Source organism: Gadus morhua, chromosome 6, assembly GCF_902167405.1.
Source record: "Gadus morhua chromosome 6, gadMor3.0, whole genome shotgun sequence".
Lineage (NCBI taxonomy): Eukaryota > Metazoa > Chordata > Actinopteri > Gadiformes > Gadidae > Gadus > Gadus morhua.
Window position 1 is genome coordinate 16,410,009 of NC_044053.1, and position 19,029 is coordinate 16,429,037.

At 41.2% G+C, this 19,029-nt stretch overlaps 1 protein-coding gene across 2 annotated transcripts in view; it reads right to left on the minus strand.

Annotated features, from left to right (window-relative positions):
• Positions 1–19,029, minus strand: part of ipo11 (importin 11) — a 129,724-nt gene that overhangs the window by 67,197 nt on the left and 43,498 nt on the right. For both annotated transcript variants that reach the window (XM_030358199.1, XM_030358198.1), the window contains exons 14-20: positions 18,352–18,399; positions 17,472–17,577; positions 10,654–10,780; positions 7,228–7,261; positions 7,013–7,053; positions 6,756–6,872; positions 4,863–4,976 (exon numbers count right to left, since the gene is read on the minus strand). In XM_030358199.1, coding sequence (XP_030214059.1) covers positions 4,863–4,976; positions 6,756–6,872; positions 7,013–7,053; positions 7,228–7,261; positions 10,654–10,780; positions 17,472–17,577; positions 18,352–18,399 — 587 coding nt within the window. The remainder of the gene's footprint in view (positions 1–4,862; positions 4,977–6,755; positions 6,873–7,012; positions 7,054–7,227; positions 7,262–10,653; positions 10,781–17,471; positions 17,578–18,351; positions 18,400–19,029) is intronic.

Below are 19,029 nucleotides of genomic sequence, written 5' to 3' on the forward strand. Positions count from 1 at the left end.
CGGACCAATACGGTACAGCGGGCGCTCACATGACGTTAAGCATTTCCTGGTGCATAATGTGACGCTTCAGAACCTAAAATCCCGTTTCTCCCCGTTGACACGACAACACATAACCGGCGTTTTCAGAAATCTCCACTTTGGCCGGAGTTTTTAGAAATGATCGTTTTCTGTGATAAGACAGGGCCTCGGACAGGGGGTGTTGCAGCACCCCCAGCACCCCTACTTCCCGCGGTACTGGGTGCAACTTACAGCTGAATGTAGTGCCATGTTGTTAAACGAAAACCTACGCTAGCCTGGCTCGCTCTCGCGCATCTCTGTTCGCGCTCGTGCATGATTGCGCATCCAGGTACTTGGAATGGGTGGAGTCAGAGTCAGCGTTGAAGGAGAGGGGGTAGGACCATTTGAGTTGTGTATTTTCAAAATCTGCTGGCGTTTCGCAAATCGCGTACCCAACCTTTAAGTAAATTAGATTTTCTTTACAATAAATCACATTTATACTGAACCTGCACGATTAATGACCGCAATTATGTATAGGTTGCATTTTGTTAAAACAAATCTGCATTTAATTGCGAAAGTGGTCATGTGGTCAGTACTATTTGTCAGTACATACTTTCCAATTCAAATAAATAAACAACTCATTTTGGCAACTTTGCGTATATATTGAATATATTCAAACTTTTTGGCAATGAAATAAGGTAATAAGCATTAACTTTCCTTAATTATACAATGGAAAATACTGCTTAACACCTCGTTTCTCATTAAAAATAAACAATAAATTTATTCACATGAACTGGTAAGTGGGCTAGCTGTGACCGGACTAGGGTTAGGAAAAATAATCGATTCTTCAATGCATCGCGATTCTCTCGAGCACGATTCCGACTCGAAGCAGAAAAAGGTTTGTTTTTTTGTTTGCCTGCTGCAACATTCTGTTCGCCAGAGAGGGATAATTTTAGTAATTTTAAAATTATTTAATTTATCTTCAGTGTGTATTGGCCAATCTGATTTTTCTTGACACGATTGCGATTCAGCCTACGCATAACATGCACGCAAACTCACAGCCAGACACAATAACTCCTAATCCAAGAGCAGCTTTTTCTTTAATGACATAGAAAAGAAAGATTAGAAAGAAAAGAAAACTGAAGACAGTTTGAAGACAATAATCAATGCAAGCTGCATTGATTATTGCATTGTTCCCAGAAAGCCATATTTGTGACAAAAGCTTTCTCTCTAATAAAATATTAGATAAGTTAATTCATCTGTTGATGTCTTTAATGATCATCACAAAAGTAGGAAGTGATTAGCGAACTCTGAGTAGCAAACTCAGATGTATATATATATTTATGAAAATCACACATGGAATTGTACATAAAAAAATTTGGTGCATCGAGATGAATCGATAATCGTTTTAGAATCGAATCGTTGACCTCATCCTCGGAATCTAACGTGAGGTGCTAAGAGATTCCCACCCCTATCCTGGACTGCCCTCTAGACTTCAGAGACGGTGCTTGAGGAGGAGGATGTTAGCCAGACTGATGTCATGGACAACCCCTCTCACCCCCTACTAGAGACTCTGGGGGCGTCAAGTAGCTCTTTCGGCAACAGACTGCTAGACCCATGGTGTAAGAAAGAGTGCTTCAAAGGGTCCTTTGTTCCAACGGCAGTTACGACGTTTAAACGCTTGCAAAACATACTATTGTCTCTGTCACTCACAACACCCAAGTCGCTATAAACAGTTTATCTCAGGTTTTATAGGCTATTCATTCTTACACCTACGCAAGTGTAGTACCCACCTACCTATACTTCAAATATTTCAAAAACTTTTTTCTTACTACACTTGAACGGTCTTGAGACCTGGGGCACTTAAGAAATTGCATTAGCATGCAAACAGTTCAGACAAATGGCCTATGACTTTGGTCTCAAGAGTTGGCACTGATGGGTCCTGCGTTTGCTGGCTGCTGAGTGAACCAGCAACAGCAACTGCCCACATGCATGCACTGAGGATGGGGATCGACCCAGTGCTGGCCAGAGGAGTGGAGCTCTTGCCTGGGGGTAGGGGGGCTTCCCAACCTGGCGCGCTATTGGCTGGTTTAACACAGGGACGACAGGGAAGCAACAGCAAGCAGCCAATTGCGTACAGAGTCAGTTGAACTAGGCCAGTTGATCACACATTTTGTGCTGAAGAAAGTGACAGCAGCCTTCCCAGACCAACGTGCTATCTACGATTGATCTTGGTCTGGCAATAGCCAGGCTAGCCTGGGGGTATTTCGGTCTTGTTTTTGTTCATTTACTTGTATATATACTTGTATATATGTATCGCTGCGATACATATATACAAGTAAATGGGCGTTCCATTCCATGGGCCCTCACAACTTCCGGCGGTGAATTATATTTGATAATTCACCGTTGCTAAGCATAATCATGAGTATAATTGCCGCTGTCAAGGAAAACCAAGGATTTTTTGCCTCTGATGACGTCTTTGGTATCACTCCGCAAGTACCGTTAACTTGTCAACACCAGCGTCTTTGGTTGCTAAGCGACGTCAACGTCTTTGGCGGACTATTTCTCTGCTGATCAACACTACGAATGCTGGTAAAAAATAAATTGTAAAAAGACAACATGTGAAGTTATTTTTTCGTTTTGGCGAGTAGCCGTGTAATAAGCGGGATTATGTATAGAACATCGCCGGTCATTATCGAAAATAAGTCCCTTCAGGGCGAGCAAGACACCTCCGCTGCACATTGGTGTCCTGTTCGCCTTGTCTGGGCTTATTTTCCCGATAATGACCGGCGTTCTATCCCTTACATATCCCGCTGCTTCGGGTTTGCCTTTGCCTTTGTCGCGCTTGTCTCTGTGTTCGTGTGTGAACGAAATGACAGGGAGAAAGAGTGCTATGCGGACATGAATGAACGGAACGATATTTATATTTAAAATCACAAAAGAAAAAAAGAAGCTGAATCAATTTGTGGCGCTCAGTGTTGATTCTGTGGCGCTCACCACACATCGGTCTATGTATGGGAAACACTGGGCTGTTTTTTCTAGACTTACACGTCTTAATCGCATTTACTTACTGACTCAAAACGGTTTGTGGTGCTGCTACCACATCTGAACTAAACCAGGGCCATCGTCTTGGCTTTAAAATATTGTTACATTTGACAGGTGAGCATCTACTGAAACTAAATGATAAATTACTTTATGCTTACTATCTCCAGGATCAGCCATAATGCTCCAATGAGTGGCATTTTATTATGTTACTGGTTGTTAGTTTTGTTAACCGTTAAATTATATGCAATTATAACTATTTGAGGTTGCTGCAATCCAACCGGAGAGAGAAAACTGTAGACATGTTGATTTATTTTGAGTTATTTAATTATCTTTTAGTTTAAAAGCTAGCAAGTACTAAAGGACAGATAAGGCAGACAGACAGCCAGGGAATGGCTCCAGGTTTTCATGACCATAACGGTACCTAATTGTGATGGGTTAGTGTGTGAGGGGAAAAGGGTCATTCAATGGCACAGAACCCTGGACAATTTGGATACAAGCTAATTCTTGGAGACAATTTGGAGCCTGTTCTTGGCAGCAGCACACTAGGCCTTTAAAAACACAATTTACGCCAGAAATAAATAGAGTGGCCACCTGCTACTAATCAAGCAGTGTGCCTGGAGTCAACAGTTATCACAGAGTAGATAGACGATTTGTCCCGCTCTATTTGGAAAAAAAAAGTAGCGTTCAACATCACATGACACTAAAAGAGACGTATGTAACTTAAGTACTTTGAATAATCATAAAATGGCAATGATAAGTTAGAGATAAAGAATATATCCCAGGTCGGATTACTCCGACAACAATGCCACAGGCAGTATGTTCTCCTTCAACTGCAAACGTACTAGATCCTACATGTCCTAAAAGACTGGTCCTGAATTTGTTGAAAAGCTCCATGACCTGGCCCTGCTAAAACGAGCGTAAATCTCGGGAACTGCATTTGAAAGATGGGAGACAGCGGCATCCATTCAGGACGGATGACAAATAAACTGGATTATAATTTGCAAACAAATAAATTGCAAACATTTAAATGCTGATCAACTTACAGTATAGCACTCGTCACCGCTTGTCACTGTCAAAAAGTAATAATTATGCTCGTCTTAAAATATATACGATGTCCTCGGCTCACATTTTGCTCACGTTCCTTCTCCTTCATCAACCTGGCAACCATCTTGAGTTTCGAGTCTGAGGAGGAGGGGGCGGGCAGACTTTTCTCTCCCCTAATGTGAATTTGGACTGCGGTACCCCTTTACATTACATATTGTACCTTTCAATAGTCCGGCAAATGAATCAATTTTTCCTCCATGCCCAGAGCCAGAGCCGTCTACTCGGGGGGGTTGGAGAGAAAGACCCAAATTGTGTACATTAAGTGAAATAGCATTTGGTTTTATATTTTTTATTTTAGCCTTTTGTTACATGCCCGCCAGACTATTTTCGTCACTTTCCATTTTTAACTCTGTACGTATCCTTCTTACATCAATTGCGTTGCATTTTTAGAGATATATTTTCATCAGTTGCCTGAACGCAGATTCATTCACATGCAGTGCACTTTGAATAAGACGCTGGCACTGTGTTTATGGGGCTTTTCTCTTTGTATCTTCCTTCACACTCAATTCCCAAACCCACCATCCCCACAGAACCACAGAAACAGATGTATTTTCTGGTTATGTAAGGGAAACATCAGAAAACCCTTTACCACCATGTTCCAACTACAGAGAAACCACTGTGTCATCACAAACGTATGACATTCAGAAGATGTACGCGAGTTGACTGTGGGTGTGTGGTTTGTGTGTGCAAGTAGGAGTGTGTGCGTGTGTCCCTACCTGGACAAGGTGGATGAGAGTGGTGAGAATGGCACAGCGCAGCATGTTATGATCCTCAGACTGTTTCCAGAGCAGAGGCAGGTATTGCACCAGACAGCCTACGTATGGCCGGATCTAATCCAGAGAAGAACAACAAAAAACACACATCGTATTCACAGAAGTTCACACTAAAGTGTCTAACCAAGCAAACTACAGCCAAGGACCAGTGTGCACACGTCTGAATATTTGCTGCATCCACACAAGAGCGAGGGAATATTAAAGGGCCCATCTTTTAACAGCAGGTGTGATTTTGATGATGTTGCTGATCCTTTATCAATCGTGGTGGTCATTCTCAACTGCAAGAGGATTTTTTTTAAATAGCCAGTAATGGCTAATCATCATCATCGCACATAATTTAGGGTGCCTTTAAATATGTAAGAAGCATTCTCCCTGATGCGTTGTCAGCATATTTATTACTTAGGCCACGTTTTGATTGATCACGGCAGATGCTAATACCCATTCAAAATATGTAAAAAATGCGGCAACACGACGACAGCTATTAGATTAGCTCTGTTCTTCCAAAACTACATTGAAACTTGCCGGAGGACCTATATTATTGGAGTATATAGTGCAATCACCATGATAGTAATTCATCCATCATAATTCAGCCCAGTTAAATTACATTTGTAAACCATCAATTGAGATAGTTAAAAATAATAGGCGTAATTAAGTAATATTTTTGTTATAGAGCACTGTTATAATACATAAAACTATCCCACTTATGTGGTAGCATGAATGTTTATTTATCAGGCCATTATCACCCATTATCAACTAGCACAAGTATTCAAAAATAACATTTAAAGGGTTGGCTGCTACAGTAATTTCTGGTACTGGTAAAGCCTCATCCAAACACTTTGCATGGCTTGTTTGATTGAGACGACATCGGAAAACCAAATGACAAAAAAAAGAATAAAATGACAACCCGAAAATGTGAGCTTATATGCATAGTGGAAAACAGTTCTTCTCTACACTATCTCACAGAGCGCAACAAGCCCATCCAGACGGATATAAACCCTGTGTGTGTGCAATCATGTTTGTTTTGCTCTCATGCTCCATCCATGGCTTCATCACTTGAGCTTTTCTCCACTGCTGCCTTCTTTTATCTCTGGTCTGTGTGTTGCGGGGAGGGGAAAAAATCTCTTGAGATGAAATATTAATTTGACTTCTGGAAGTTTAGCCGGTTGCCAGTGACAAGAGGATAGCTAACTAAACTGACAGTTTGTGAGGATGAAAGCCATTTTTCTCTGACAGATTTGAGTCTGGGGATAATTTAAGAGAAGGCTATAAAAACAACGTAAAAGAGCCAGACCGGGGTCAAGAAGAAGGTCAAAACTATGGGATGGCAGTTAAGTGGATCAGAGCAAGTTACTGGGAAGAGGCCAAAATAAATAAAACAAAGGCTCTAGGCAGGCAGACTAAACTATTTGAGAGGCTGACAAAGGAACTCATGCAAAAGTTGGATGGCGTTTTCTTAACCATTGATGTTTTCTGAAGGAGGACCAAATAAACAAACACCGTGCCAGTCTCTTGCCTATATAATTGCTTGTTTTATGTTGGTGGAGTTGTGCCCGACATAGTGGATGGACACCATTTAATGCTCATCCCACCCAGGAACGATAATTCATGTAAATTATTAACTAATTCAATTTAAATTACACACCTTATTTTTCTCACAAAGTCATAAATATTTCCCAACGCCAACACGTTAAATCAAAGCATATTGAGTTTAGCGCTGGTATTAAGCAGTATGAGGTCGATATGCTGATAATAAACAAGTTGAGGTCCAGGTACCCTCGGACCCACCCCCCCTCGGTGACAATCCCCATTTGGATTCCTTCCGTTTTTAAAGCTTACCTGGATGTGGACCCTCTCGATGACGCAGGAGATGACATGCAACACCTGCATCTTTGTGTCGCACTCCGTCACCTGCTGCAGCAACTGGAAGAGCAGCCCAAAGATTGACTCCAAGTACTGCGGAGAGATGTGGGAGATGTGGGAAGAGAGGGGCAGCAGATGAGGGAACATACTTCATGTTCGGGGCTCGCTGGACAGACACACTCCCCATAGGGTTCCCTATTTTACTCTCTATTGAACTGTGTGAAAATACTCACTGGAAGAAATTGCTCAGTCCTGAATTCAAAATCGTCGACTGGTGATGAAGTGTTAAGGGAAATAAAGTGGGTGTGAAGTCTGTCCGTTTAGAGAGTACAGCAAGGTATTTGAAGGGAAATGTTTATCCCCATACATTTGGTGAAGGAAATACAGATTTCTACATCAGAACAAAAAAGTTAACGGGTTATTAATTTGTTATATTTGCAAAGGATATTGAGCTTCAAAGTAGTGGCAGTCTCGATCCGCACCTGTGAAAGCATAACAAATTTGGAATATTTATTATTTAAATCTACAACCTTCATACATTTGCTTGTTGTTTTAACCTGCATCCATAGAACAAAGCAAACCAGAAAAAACATTATCAAATATATAATTCAAATACCTTGGAAAGCTTTTCTGAGCACCACATACCAAAAGGTTCAAAGTATATACCAGAAGTATAATTGCATATGCATGCCTAATGCCACACTATAAGTGATATCCAGGTTTACGTTTACAAAAGGTTTAAAAGCAAAGGAAGTGAAATAATTGGTTTGGAACGTTTTTCTTTATTATATTCTAACTGGGATGAACAAGAGTAGCCCTACGAACAAGCCTCTGTATTTTACATGATGCCATTGTCATTCAAAACATGACAGGGCAAACCTTGTTTTGGCTTGCTCTTGTTCAGGGGGGGCAATACATTTTGTTTTAAAACTGCACCGATTACATGTTTTATTAAGCTTCATGTAGTATTTACTTAATGGCACATGACATGTTGCAATATAGGAGCAAGAGTGTGTTGGCTGTATTTTAAAAAAGCAAACACCATGATCAAACACAAACAATGAATAAGAACAATGAACCATTTATCAAAGTCATTCACATCTTCTGATGAAGTGATATAATTAAACAAACAAGTAGCACGATAAAAAAAACTGAAAAACAATAAGAAAAAAAATATTTCCCTGAAATGTGAAACCCCAAGCCTTGTGCTAGCGTTTCTATATCAAGCTAATAGTAGTCCCACCATTTCCCAGAGCCTTTCCCTCACCCCTCCCTCCCTCCAGCTGAAAAAGGCTTTGTTAACCACCGCCTCTGGACAAACATGGAAAGAAAAGTGCTTTGATGTAGTCGAGGGCTGAGCGCCGGTTTCCTTGGGCCGAGCTGAGGTGGAATAATGAGAGTCGTCTACTATGCTGATGAGAATGCATAATAGTGCAGGCCATTCTATTGTTTCACTCGCTGTCCAATGAGGACAAAGTTTGAATCCAAACTTGATGTCATCTGCCGTTAAAATAGTCAAGCTTCACGCCTCACCTCTGGATAGATAAGACGTAGTTCGTTAGAAATCCTATATTAATTCTGCACTCATTTGAAAGAAAAAGCATCTTTGACATGTTCCCTTCCTCATCAACTGAATTCATTAGAATCTGTTTGAAAGAGGGTATATGTTTTTTGATTTAAAATTGAAAAATCAATGATTTAATGAGTTTTATTACATAGGCTAGCAAATCTATCAAACCAATTTTATACGAAATAGATAGCATTCATTTAATAGTAAATTGGGTCAAGCAAGTCCTACCATCTTACAGAAGATCTAAGGAGAGACGGTCCAGAGCCTGGGCCACAAACCACGAACTGCCAGCGGCGGAGTTACGCTTTCTTTCGTGTTTCATTAGGGAAATATTCAACAGAGGAAAACTTTGAGGCTCGTGAATAAAGCTTTCAGAAGGGGATTTTAAATCAGTGGATTTATACAGTGGCCAGTCCACACGGTGTTGATTTGAAACTTCAAAGACACTTTTTTCTTACAGTTTGCAACCGAGTATTTGTTTGCCAATTATGAGTTTACACATAATATCGTTTAGAATGATGGGTCGACTTCAGATATTACATCTAAAGTATGTTTTGTGGGACTGAATATTAATGTGGCTCCTTTTCATATTATGATACAAAAAAGTGGTATTCTTCCAACGACGATACACACTATTATCACCCAAAATAATATTTTAACTATAACTTTGATATATTATGTCAAGGGCTGTCAAGTTCTGGTGGGTTGGTCGATTGTTGGTCGGCTGGAAAGTTGCTGGTGTGTCTTTCCTTTTTCAAGGAAGAAATACACTCCTTAATTCACTATTTTTGGGAGGGACATATGCAGACCGATTGTGTTAGAAATAACATTAATTATGAATAATAGGCTCCTTAGATTCTTTTATTATAATAGTCGGATGTTCAAATAGAATACAAGACTTGTAAGACAATAGGTCACACACCCCGGTTTTCAAAACTTTGACTACACCCACCATAAGGATGACTGCTAGTCTATTAACTGAATGTTAACATGGCTACAAACTAATTTACACTGTCGTTGGTGTGGCAGCATTTGCATAAAAAGGACAACAAAGAGTTTGAAACTCTGCCGTAACCGATTCGGAATCGGACCATTAGTGGATCTGAAACCCACTTACATCCTCCAAACATCATTTATGTGATATTAAGGCTATCAGGTAGAGTAGAGTGCACTGTGGCCAATTAAGGTAATCTAGAGATAGCTTTTTTACATAATTTTCGACTGTTCAGAGTTAGCCAAGTTTCAGATGACCAAGATTTTCTTTGGTTGATCGCAGCACTAGTTATATCCTATAGCCATTCACCCAAAATGTTCAATATCTATAAAAGCTGTCAAGCTACTTATGTACACAATTCATCTATACAGCAATTTTCGTGGCACATAAATAAATCTGCCTTAGAAGCCTCCGAGCAAACTTCTCACTCCAGCAGAGCTGGAGTGAGAAGTGTTGGGGGAACAGAAGGCGTCTGAAGACGAGGGGGAAGAGGGTAAAGTGGGGCAAAGCTGGCTGTGTGGAATCACAGCATGATACTGAGAGGGAAGACTTAACACAACTTCCAAGTAAATAGCCTCTCCTCCCACTGAGGATGTCAAAACCCACCCCAAAGAGAGAAAAAAGAAAGAGGGAAACCTGGCACTCAACAGGAGAGCTTAAAAAAAGATTCTGGCAAAAGGGGAATAAATGACATCAAAAACTGCTGGAAAGGAAGATGTGCTGTGGTAAACATGGACCGCATGGGGACCTAGTACGACATGTTTTACTAGGTGAATGACATCTTTGATCTGTGACTCCATGTAATGGAATCTATGGTCTCGGCCAGTGTGTATTTTCCTGGTTATGCTATTGAAATAAGAGTTTTTAGATATAGGTAAGCCAAGCCCCACTCTTTTTTTAAGCAAGTGTACATGATTCACGTCACATAAAAGTAATGTAGAGGGGTTAATCAATAATCCGGACTTTCCAATTTACCCCTTTCATGGAAGTACAGAAGACACATTTGTCGTGGAGTCTTTTCTCCTAATAGGGAAATGGCCCACATGATACTGAGAGACTTAATGATAAGCAATCAGGCAAGACCGAACAGCCAACTCAGTCAAAAGTCGAAGAAGAACATCTATACAGTATAGTTATCAGGTCCTAGCTGACGCAGCACACCTGGGAGCAGTAAATGATTGCTGTGCTGGTTCAATTCATTTTGTTTTTTAGAAAAAACACATACCATGAATTACTAAAAAATATATAAGGGATAAAGCACGGAAGACGTCTTTTAAGTCATTTGAGTTCAGTATACGTGTCTAACTCACCACCAGGTCCGGATCCTGCATGAGGCTCAGTATGACCTCGTAGAGTAGAGGTCGAAGGTCGGATTTGAACTTCACAGATATCCACTGGCCTATGAGCCAGATGACCCGTCTCCGGATCAGCTTGTACCTGGGGGAGACAGGTGAGGAGAAAAAGAAGTGGAAGGAAGGGGAAGTGTGAGTAAATGTGACGCAAAGGAAGAAGAAAAAAAGAGTAATGGAGGAAGAGCAACAGACCAGAACACAAGGAAAAACGGACAGGGGGGAGAGAACACGAACAGAGGAGGATGAGATTAAGTGGGAATGTAGATTAAGTGGGAAAATAGCAAGGTGAGAACAAAGTGAAAGTCGTCCGTTAGCTCTGGTGGCAGAGAAGTCACTCTGAGTCTGCCCCCCTTATGTTAATGTAGAAAAATGAAGCAGCTGATGCTCCAATCACATCCACAGAAAGTAACCAGCAAAAATGACAGTTTGGATTTGGGTTTTTCTTTAACACATGGAAATGTGCGCCTTCGCTCCTTGCTGCGCTCCATCTTCCCATTCATCACAACGGGTGTCGGCTGGAGATTGCAGTGCAATTTAGAATCTAAAAGAGAGCAAACCGCATTGATGCGTCCCACTTGCATGTGGACGCCACTACGCAACGTTAAAATCAATCTCAAACACTGTGTTCACCAGCGATTAGAGTCCCCCCCAAAGAAGCAGAGATTCCCATTTAAATGTGTTCTAAATGATTTTGTAGCGCGGGATTAGGCAAGGGGAGGTCGGATGAGGGACTGGATAAATCCGTACAAAAATGTGGAAACATCACAAACATGCATGTTTACACGCCAACGTTCTGAGGTCTGATGTTTATACTATGATGTGGTCGGGCACTCTATAGATTAAACAGTTGCCCTTTACACTTGTGAAAGTCTTCCCAGGAGTTATATGCGAGCGAGCCAACAAGATTGTGCATTAACTTTCGTCAAAAAAATACATTCAGAATGCCAATCACTCTTTACCAATTTTCATGGGAAATGTCTCTTGGACAAAGTACCTAATTTCCTTAAAAGCACATGTTGGTACTAATGAACTCAAACATAGATTAGCAGTGAACAAGCCAGCGCCACGTAACTTTCAAAAGCAAATGAAGGTGGACAAACCAATATGGGGTGCTGCAAAGGCTTAATGGGGGCCATAGAGTGGCCTATGGTCCCAGCTCTGAAACGTGGGCAAAGCAGTGCCAATGAGCTTACACTGCCAGCGGGCAATGGTTGTAGGCAAACTGCCAAAGCATTCCACTGAGCAGGAACCTTTCATTGGCTGATAAACAAAGGCACAGATATTGCCCATGACAGGTTATCACCATTTTCTACCTTAGAGGAAAAATATGCTTATCAGGACAAGCCGTGTAGCCCTAGACATGCTGGAGATATAAGCTACTGCTTTGTGCTTTTCTTTTGGTCTGGATGCATAATGCAGGCCTATATACAAACGCTCTGACATCTAGGAAAGAACGGTATGGGGAAGGGCCAGTGAATGTCTCCATGACATCCCAATTTAATACAAATCAAAGCTTAGTTCTCGATGGATTACTAATGGTGTATTCTATCAGGACCAGGCCTAAAAGAAAAAAAAAGTTTGGTTCCTGTTGGTTGTCAGTTGAGGTCATGGGTAGGTAGGGAATTTATTTTATTTTTTTATTTTATTTTTTCCAGCGGCAGCGAATGATAGGTAGGTTGTTTTCATTTAAAAACGAGAAAATTCGCTCATCCTTGTACAGAATGAAGAGGTGCTGTACCAAAACGTAATTATAGAGGTGCTGTACCAAAACGTAATTACATAAAAACATTTTTTTTTTTTTTTTTTTATAAAACTCATAAAATAATTTGGGTCGCACATAAATTGACAGGGTCGGTCGGAAACCGGAATCAAACAAAAAATTGTTTTAGGCCCCAGGACAACTACAGAGACCGTTACAATGTAATCGTTATCTCTTTCTTTCCAGCAACAAAATGACCACAGAAGCTGAATAGTACACATCACATGCGCGATGTAGTGTATCTCTGTCAGCAACAGGATGACTTTCAGTCAAAGACCAAACAAGAGTATTGTTCTACTTGAGGGCAGGAGCCACTACACCAGGGTCGTGCTTGTGGGTAGGAGTTATATGATCCCCCCCCTCTCAGAACGATATGAAACATGTAGAGTGTATAAATGATATGCACCAGTTGATATATTCATTCAATTTCACAGTTAATCGGTTTTCCACTGACAATCAAACAAAAGTTGTTTAGATAAAGGAACAGCCTAAGCCTTAAAAAGTTGGTTACTCTGGGAGAATTATTCAGGAAAAAAAACAATTAATTAGGGTATTGCTTCATTAAGCTCAAGCTAGGTGATAGACAGTCAATATTACAATTGACTAAAGCACACACACACAGCCTTTACTCAAAATAATTTGTGTGCATATATGTATATACACACAGTCACAGCAATACACATATACACACACACATCAAAAATAAATATGAGCGATAGCTAGCTATGTATTTGTTCTGTGGCATATCTAGTGAATTACAATGGCAAAACATACGCCATAAGACAGTACAGATCTAGATTGTTCCCAGGCGACATCAAGTATCCCCCGCAAGATTCTAGCTGTAGAACAACACAACATGTAAAATGTTCTCCGTCCATCTAGTGTGATGCCCTGGTGGTTTAACTCAAGGTGTAAGAGTCTGTTTGGCAAGGGCCATGGAAGAAGAGGAAGCGTGAATAAACCAATAGAGGTACGGTTTGAATGGATGCTGGTGTCGAGTACTGCGGTGCATTTCTCCTCACACAGCGGCCAACAAATGTAATTGGAACAGAGAGCACACGAAAGGGACATGTGTCAACGAAGAGGGCCATTTTTCAGAATATGTGGCTCATGAATACATGCCAGGCTTACTTAGTGGGGAAAGATTTGGGCATTAATATTTAAACATTGGCTCCAATGCACCACAATAAAGACAGGCAATCATTCAGACGGCTCAAGTCTAAATGACAAATGTTTGTTGAACGGGCCTGGACATACCTATGGCCCTCCTAGCGGTTACCTCATACGAGATGGATACCCTCAGAATCAGCTTGGACCACTGCCTGTAAGTCCTGTCCTGCTTCTACTGATAATACCCAACAGTACCAGGAGCCAGACGGCCACTTCACGCTATGAATTTCCTTCCACAGGGATTTAGGATAAAACCCAGGAAAGCCAGGTGTCTATCGGTCCAACAACCAAAAAAATCCCTCCAGAGAGCTAATCATGAGCTATAAAGAGCTGCTGGTTCACTGACAGGTAATGCTAACCTCTCACCTTCTGTCTCTGTGGCGACGCTGCTTTCACAGTCTGACACACAGCCAGATCAGCAGAAGCCAATCGGGCTGCATCGCATCACCCATCAAAAGAGGAGACAATAGTCTGGTCCCCTCTGTCACTTGGGATGAGATAAGACTGTTGACCTCATCTCATCCCTCCATTTTCTCCCTTGTCTTTTTGTATTTGTATGTTTCTATCCAAATCTTCATCATCCTTGTGCTGACCTTTATCTGAGAAACCCATCTAAGGTATTCTGGTTGGTCCTTTAAGGCTCAACGATCCTCATCCAGGTCACCGGGGCCCCAACAGCAGTCCATTCCAGCAGAGCTGGCATGGCTACCAGTGTGTCTGTGTTCGAGCTTAAGGTTTGATGAGACGGTCTTTATTTCTCACATAATTTACAGCCTCACATCGGGTTTGGGCTTTACTTAATATTGAAGCGTTTTCACTATTTGCTACACGAGTCGTATCTCTGTCAGATCCATTGCAGGCAGCAGCCCCCCCTTCCCCCTCTTCTCGCCGGACTGACCAACGCAACATCCATTGTCAGAATTTATGTTTTTGATTAGAGCAAATTGTGAACAAGGATGCTGCCGAGGAGCTGAAAGGTGGCCGTCTTCATGCGATCAGTTTGGTTGCACAGGAGAGAAAAAAAGGAGCGATGCGGAAAAAGGCTTTGACAATGTGCATAAGCAGAATAATGACAGTGAGGTTGAAATATGACAGCAAAAGGTTGTGAGGTTCAACGCTGCAAAGGTGCCAAGACGCATGTATTTTAGAGTGTATAATAACACGGTTGAATATCCTGGTTGAATAGCAATGTAACGGTCTGTTCTCCGATATATTTCATACCTTGTACCTTGTAACGGGTCAAAAGTTTACCATTTTCTTTTATACATTTGTCCCAAGCGAATTTTTATAAATAAAGAACATTAAAAAAGGTAGAATGACTACAGTTCTTCATCATTTAAATTGAATGTGGAGAAATAGGATTATGATTGCTTTCTTTTGTAGCCTATGCTGCTTAGAGGGAAACGGGCTGTAATCAGGTTTGGGCTTATATAAAGCTATTGAGGCGCAGTGTTGAGTTGGGTTCAGACAGAATTATTGGCTCAACTTTTAAGGACCAATTCAAGCTCCTGTTTGGGTGTACTCTGAATGGAGCTGGATCCAGACCGATCCAAATGTGGTTTGCTAGCAAAACTAAGTTCATGGAATATTGCTGGTGGCAGATTCCAAGAGGACATCGCGTGCTGTGGTGGGTACCTGCCCAGGTGACAAATGCTTTACCAACTGTGCTCAGTGCATACCCTAAAACAAGGCATAAATACAAATATTTATAATATACCAACAATATAATTTGGATTCAGGGCAATTACAGTCTACTTAATCTCTCACATAAAGCTTCAACAGGCTTTCAAAAGCTGTTTCCAACTAAATTTCCTAGCCTGCAAAGCCCTTGTTTTACTACAAAAATAATTCATATTACGGAAGCAAGATAATCTCTAAATGCCATCTTGTCTACACAAATTAAGATGGAATTTTCCATTTGCTAAATGGAGGCACTGAAAGACTTCCATTAGGCGGCTATAATTCCTATGTTGTGTCTAAAAGTGGAAATTGTCACCCTGTGGTATTTCTTTCCTCAGAGGACACTCTCTCTCTCTCACTCTCTTTGTCTGTATGTATCAGAGGCCATGTGGGTGGCTGTCTCTCCATATGTGGGATGAAGGGATCACATTAATGCAATGACTTTACATCCGCAAAATGGATTAGGCCTCCATTTCCCAAGACAAAAACCAACACAAATACGTTAGTGCACTAACAGACAATCTGTAGACAGATTTCCGCTCTGTTCTCACCAGTTTCATTGGCCCAAAGGACGTCCATGGCATATTGTACAAATATATCAGTCTGCTGTATGAAGACTGCAAAGCCCCTTTCAAACAATGCACTTTCCCTGAAATGTTCTGAAAGATAATCCTGCATGGGGTCAGGTGTGAATGAGAACATTGAAATATGCACCAAGTCACAAAGACTAAGTAACATTTCCAGGTCGCTGCCGGTAGAGCTGTGCTGTGAATGAAAGCTTATGGCCGGGGAGGCACATAAAGGTTACCTCTGTCCGAGATAGGACGCAGGAATCATCCGAGTTCATATTTGAATCCCTTAACTGTTAACTGTTGATTTTCATGTTAATTACGGCATTGCTATGGCATTGGCAGGTGTTCAACCATGTCATCTTGAATATATAAAATGCATGTTATTTACAGTTGTAATCATCACATACACTACATCACCATTGCATTTAGCATTTTTCCATTTTTGAGTATATTGTCACAATTGTTGTTGCCACTTGTGCCATTGGGTACCGTTCCTCAAAGTGAGCCCCCTGTGAGTTGGCCCAGTTAATATACACCAACCAACAAACATGGGATAAAACCTTTGTAGAAAAGATAGAAACACAACACTGGGGGGGTTGGGAGGGGGGCGACTGAAGTCAGCCTTGTAGTTGGGAACAATGAGTGTTTGGGATCTACCATGAGAGGTTCAGCTCGCCTCCCCCCTAACAAAAACAAGAAAAGGACTCAAACTTAATGAGTGGGTGGGCGACCTTCCTCCCACCTGGTCGGTGATGTGTGAGGAGATGCATCATGGTGACAGACGCGCTGACATCAGCACACCTTTCATGGCGTCACTGTGCTTCGCCCCCGAGTGGTGAGCCCAACCCGGTGGCGCTGGCCATATCCTTTGATGGCTTTGAAGGGTTGATAGGTGCGAGTGTGATACCGTGGGTGTATTTCATCGGCCGATCAAACCCCTCACTGCGCCCATTGTTCTTTCACTAATGCGTCTTTGTTATGACAAATGTTTTTTTCAGCGGAAGAAGTCCTGTAACTCTCTGAACTGAACCACCAGCCCTTAAAATGTAGTTTGGGCATAACCGATCTAACAATTCACCCATATTAAATATTTTGTACTTATTAATTTGGTTGATGAGCCAACTGTTTAAAAAATCAGTTTGCACCTACTTCATGTTTCCGCAGAAAGCGTATCGAAATTGTAATCTCATTCCAACTGTACCGAATGGGTGAAGAAGAAAGCAAAGGCTGCCCTAGGTTACAATCTTTACCTAGCGTTTCAAGATCTGATGCTACAAGGAATTTGATTATGGGCGAACAATCTGCAAAGGTTGAATGGATGTGCAATCACAAGAAAGTACTTGTACTTGTATTGCAATTCCATACAACAAGGTTCCCATAGTTTCCAACTAGGACCACTTAACTAGGAGGTGTTTTCAGTTTCAGCATTAGAATAAACAAAGTGCTACAAATGTGAACAAATCTTCCAAGCAAAGATAATCTTTTGTAATAAAAAAAAGTATTTTGTAATGCATAACAGATAAATGTTAATTATCTTGCAGTAAAAGAATCAATAACACGCATGCCTTATGTCTGGTGTACTGTTAAAATCCTACCTGTGATGGCTGACCTGGAGCTCCCCTAGAAGTTGGTTTTTGAACCACTCGTCAAAATCCACGTTGTCGAAAAGATCATACGCTGCCAGGCCCACTGCATTGTACACTGTAGAGAAGATACACCAAGTCACACATTCAGTTGTAGAGAGAATCGCAATGCATCGAAGAATAGATTATTTTTCCCACCCCTAATATGGACCCAGAGCAAAATTCTCATGCATTCTTTCTCATTTACTCTGACAAATGGATGTATTGATGAGGCACTATGAGGACAGACAGAAAGGAGGATCTGTAGCAGTATGGTATCGCTTCAAAAGTTTCAAAAGGCCATTTGAATAAAAATAGCCCTCCTCGCTTTCTTAAGTACCCGGGATTCATTTTTAATTAGTTATTGGAATTCTTGGTATTAAAGTAATTCAAGTGTAGTTTTTTCAAACAGCTGCAAAAAAAAAAAGGAGGTATAGAAGCTTTGCCATGGATTAAGATAAGTTGTTTTTTTTCCCTTTATTCTTTGTTTTGTTTTTTGATACCCATTTAAAGTGTTGAGCACTCTGTTGGAAGGAGCCATTTAACAGATAATTTGAGCACACCAACACAATCCTGTGGTATGATTGGATAGCCCACATGGATCTCCTGAGGGGTAACCAGGACATGCAGGGGTCGAAGTACTGAAGGATGAGGGAGGGAGGGGGGAGGGGGGAGGGAGGGAGATCTGAGAAGTTGATGACAGAGCGTGAAGGGAAGAGTGAGAAAAAAGAATGAAATGCAGGGTGAGAATAGATAATAGAAAGGATGTGTTGTGTAAAAACATACACCCGTCTCACGTCTTGCTCCTCATCATTTTGAATTCACATCATAACAAGAATTGACCTTCTCTCACCTGCATCCTTTATCAGCAACTGAACGGGATCCTCCACGTTAGTCGGTCCTGGAAAGAGACAGATTACGTTGATTCATTCATAAACAAGGTATTAATCACATTGACTGTGGCAAGGGATTTCAAGTGATGTCAAAAACATTTCAACCTGCCAACTCTGTTTGAATAATAACCGGCTTCTGGGTTATTATAGCCATTGGTCACGGAGGACCAGGTCGGTGAACTTGATCACATGATTGAAATTCTTTTAAAAGCTATTTTTCCGCCAAAATTCTAAACGGATGAATACAAAATATGTCATTGTTTCTAATTTTCATCAACCAAGTACCGGGCTCCTCAAATAAATGCAGGAGTCTGACCAATTTGAATCGTACAAAACACTAAAAGGAATGTAAAGAGAGCTATTTAAATATCCGCTAATGAAAACCAAAATTCCATTTGGCAGATACATTTCTTTGTTGTAATTTTTGTGTAAAATAACTGTGCTGTTTTCAGTGACTTAGGCCAGAAGCATTCTGCAAGCAGACGTCGCTGAATGTGCCTGCCAATAGCCTGGTGATGTCGTGTCATGCCAACATGCTCATCAGTAACCTTGGGTTTCTTTCTGAATATGTGTGAGGGGATATACAACAACCACGCTCTTCAAACAGATCTACATTGTATCGGTTGTTGCTGATGGCC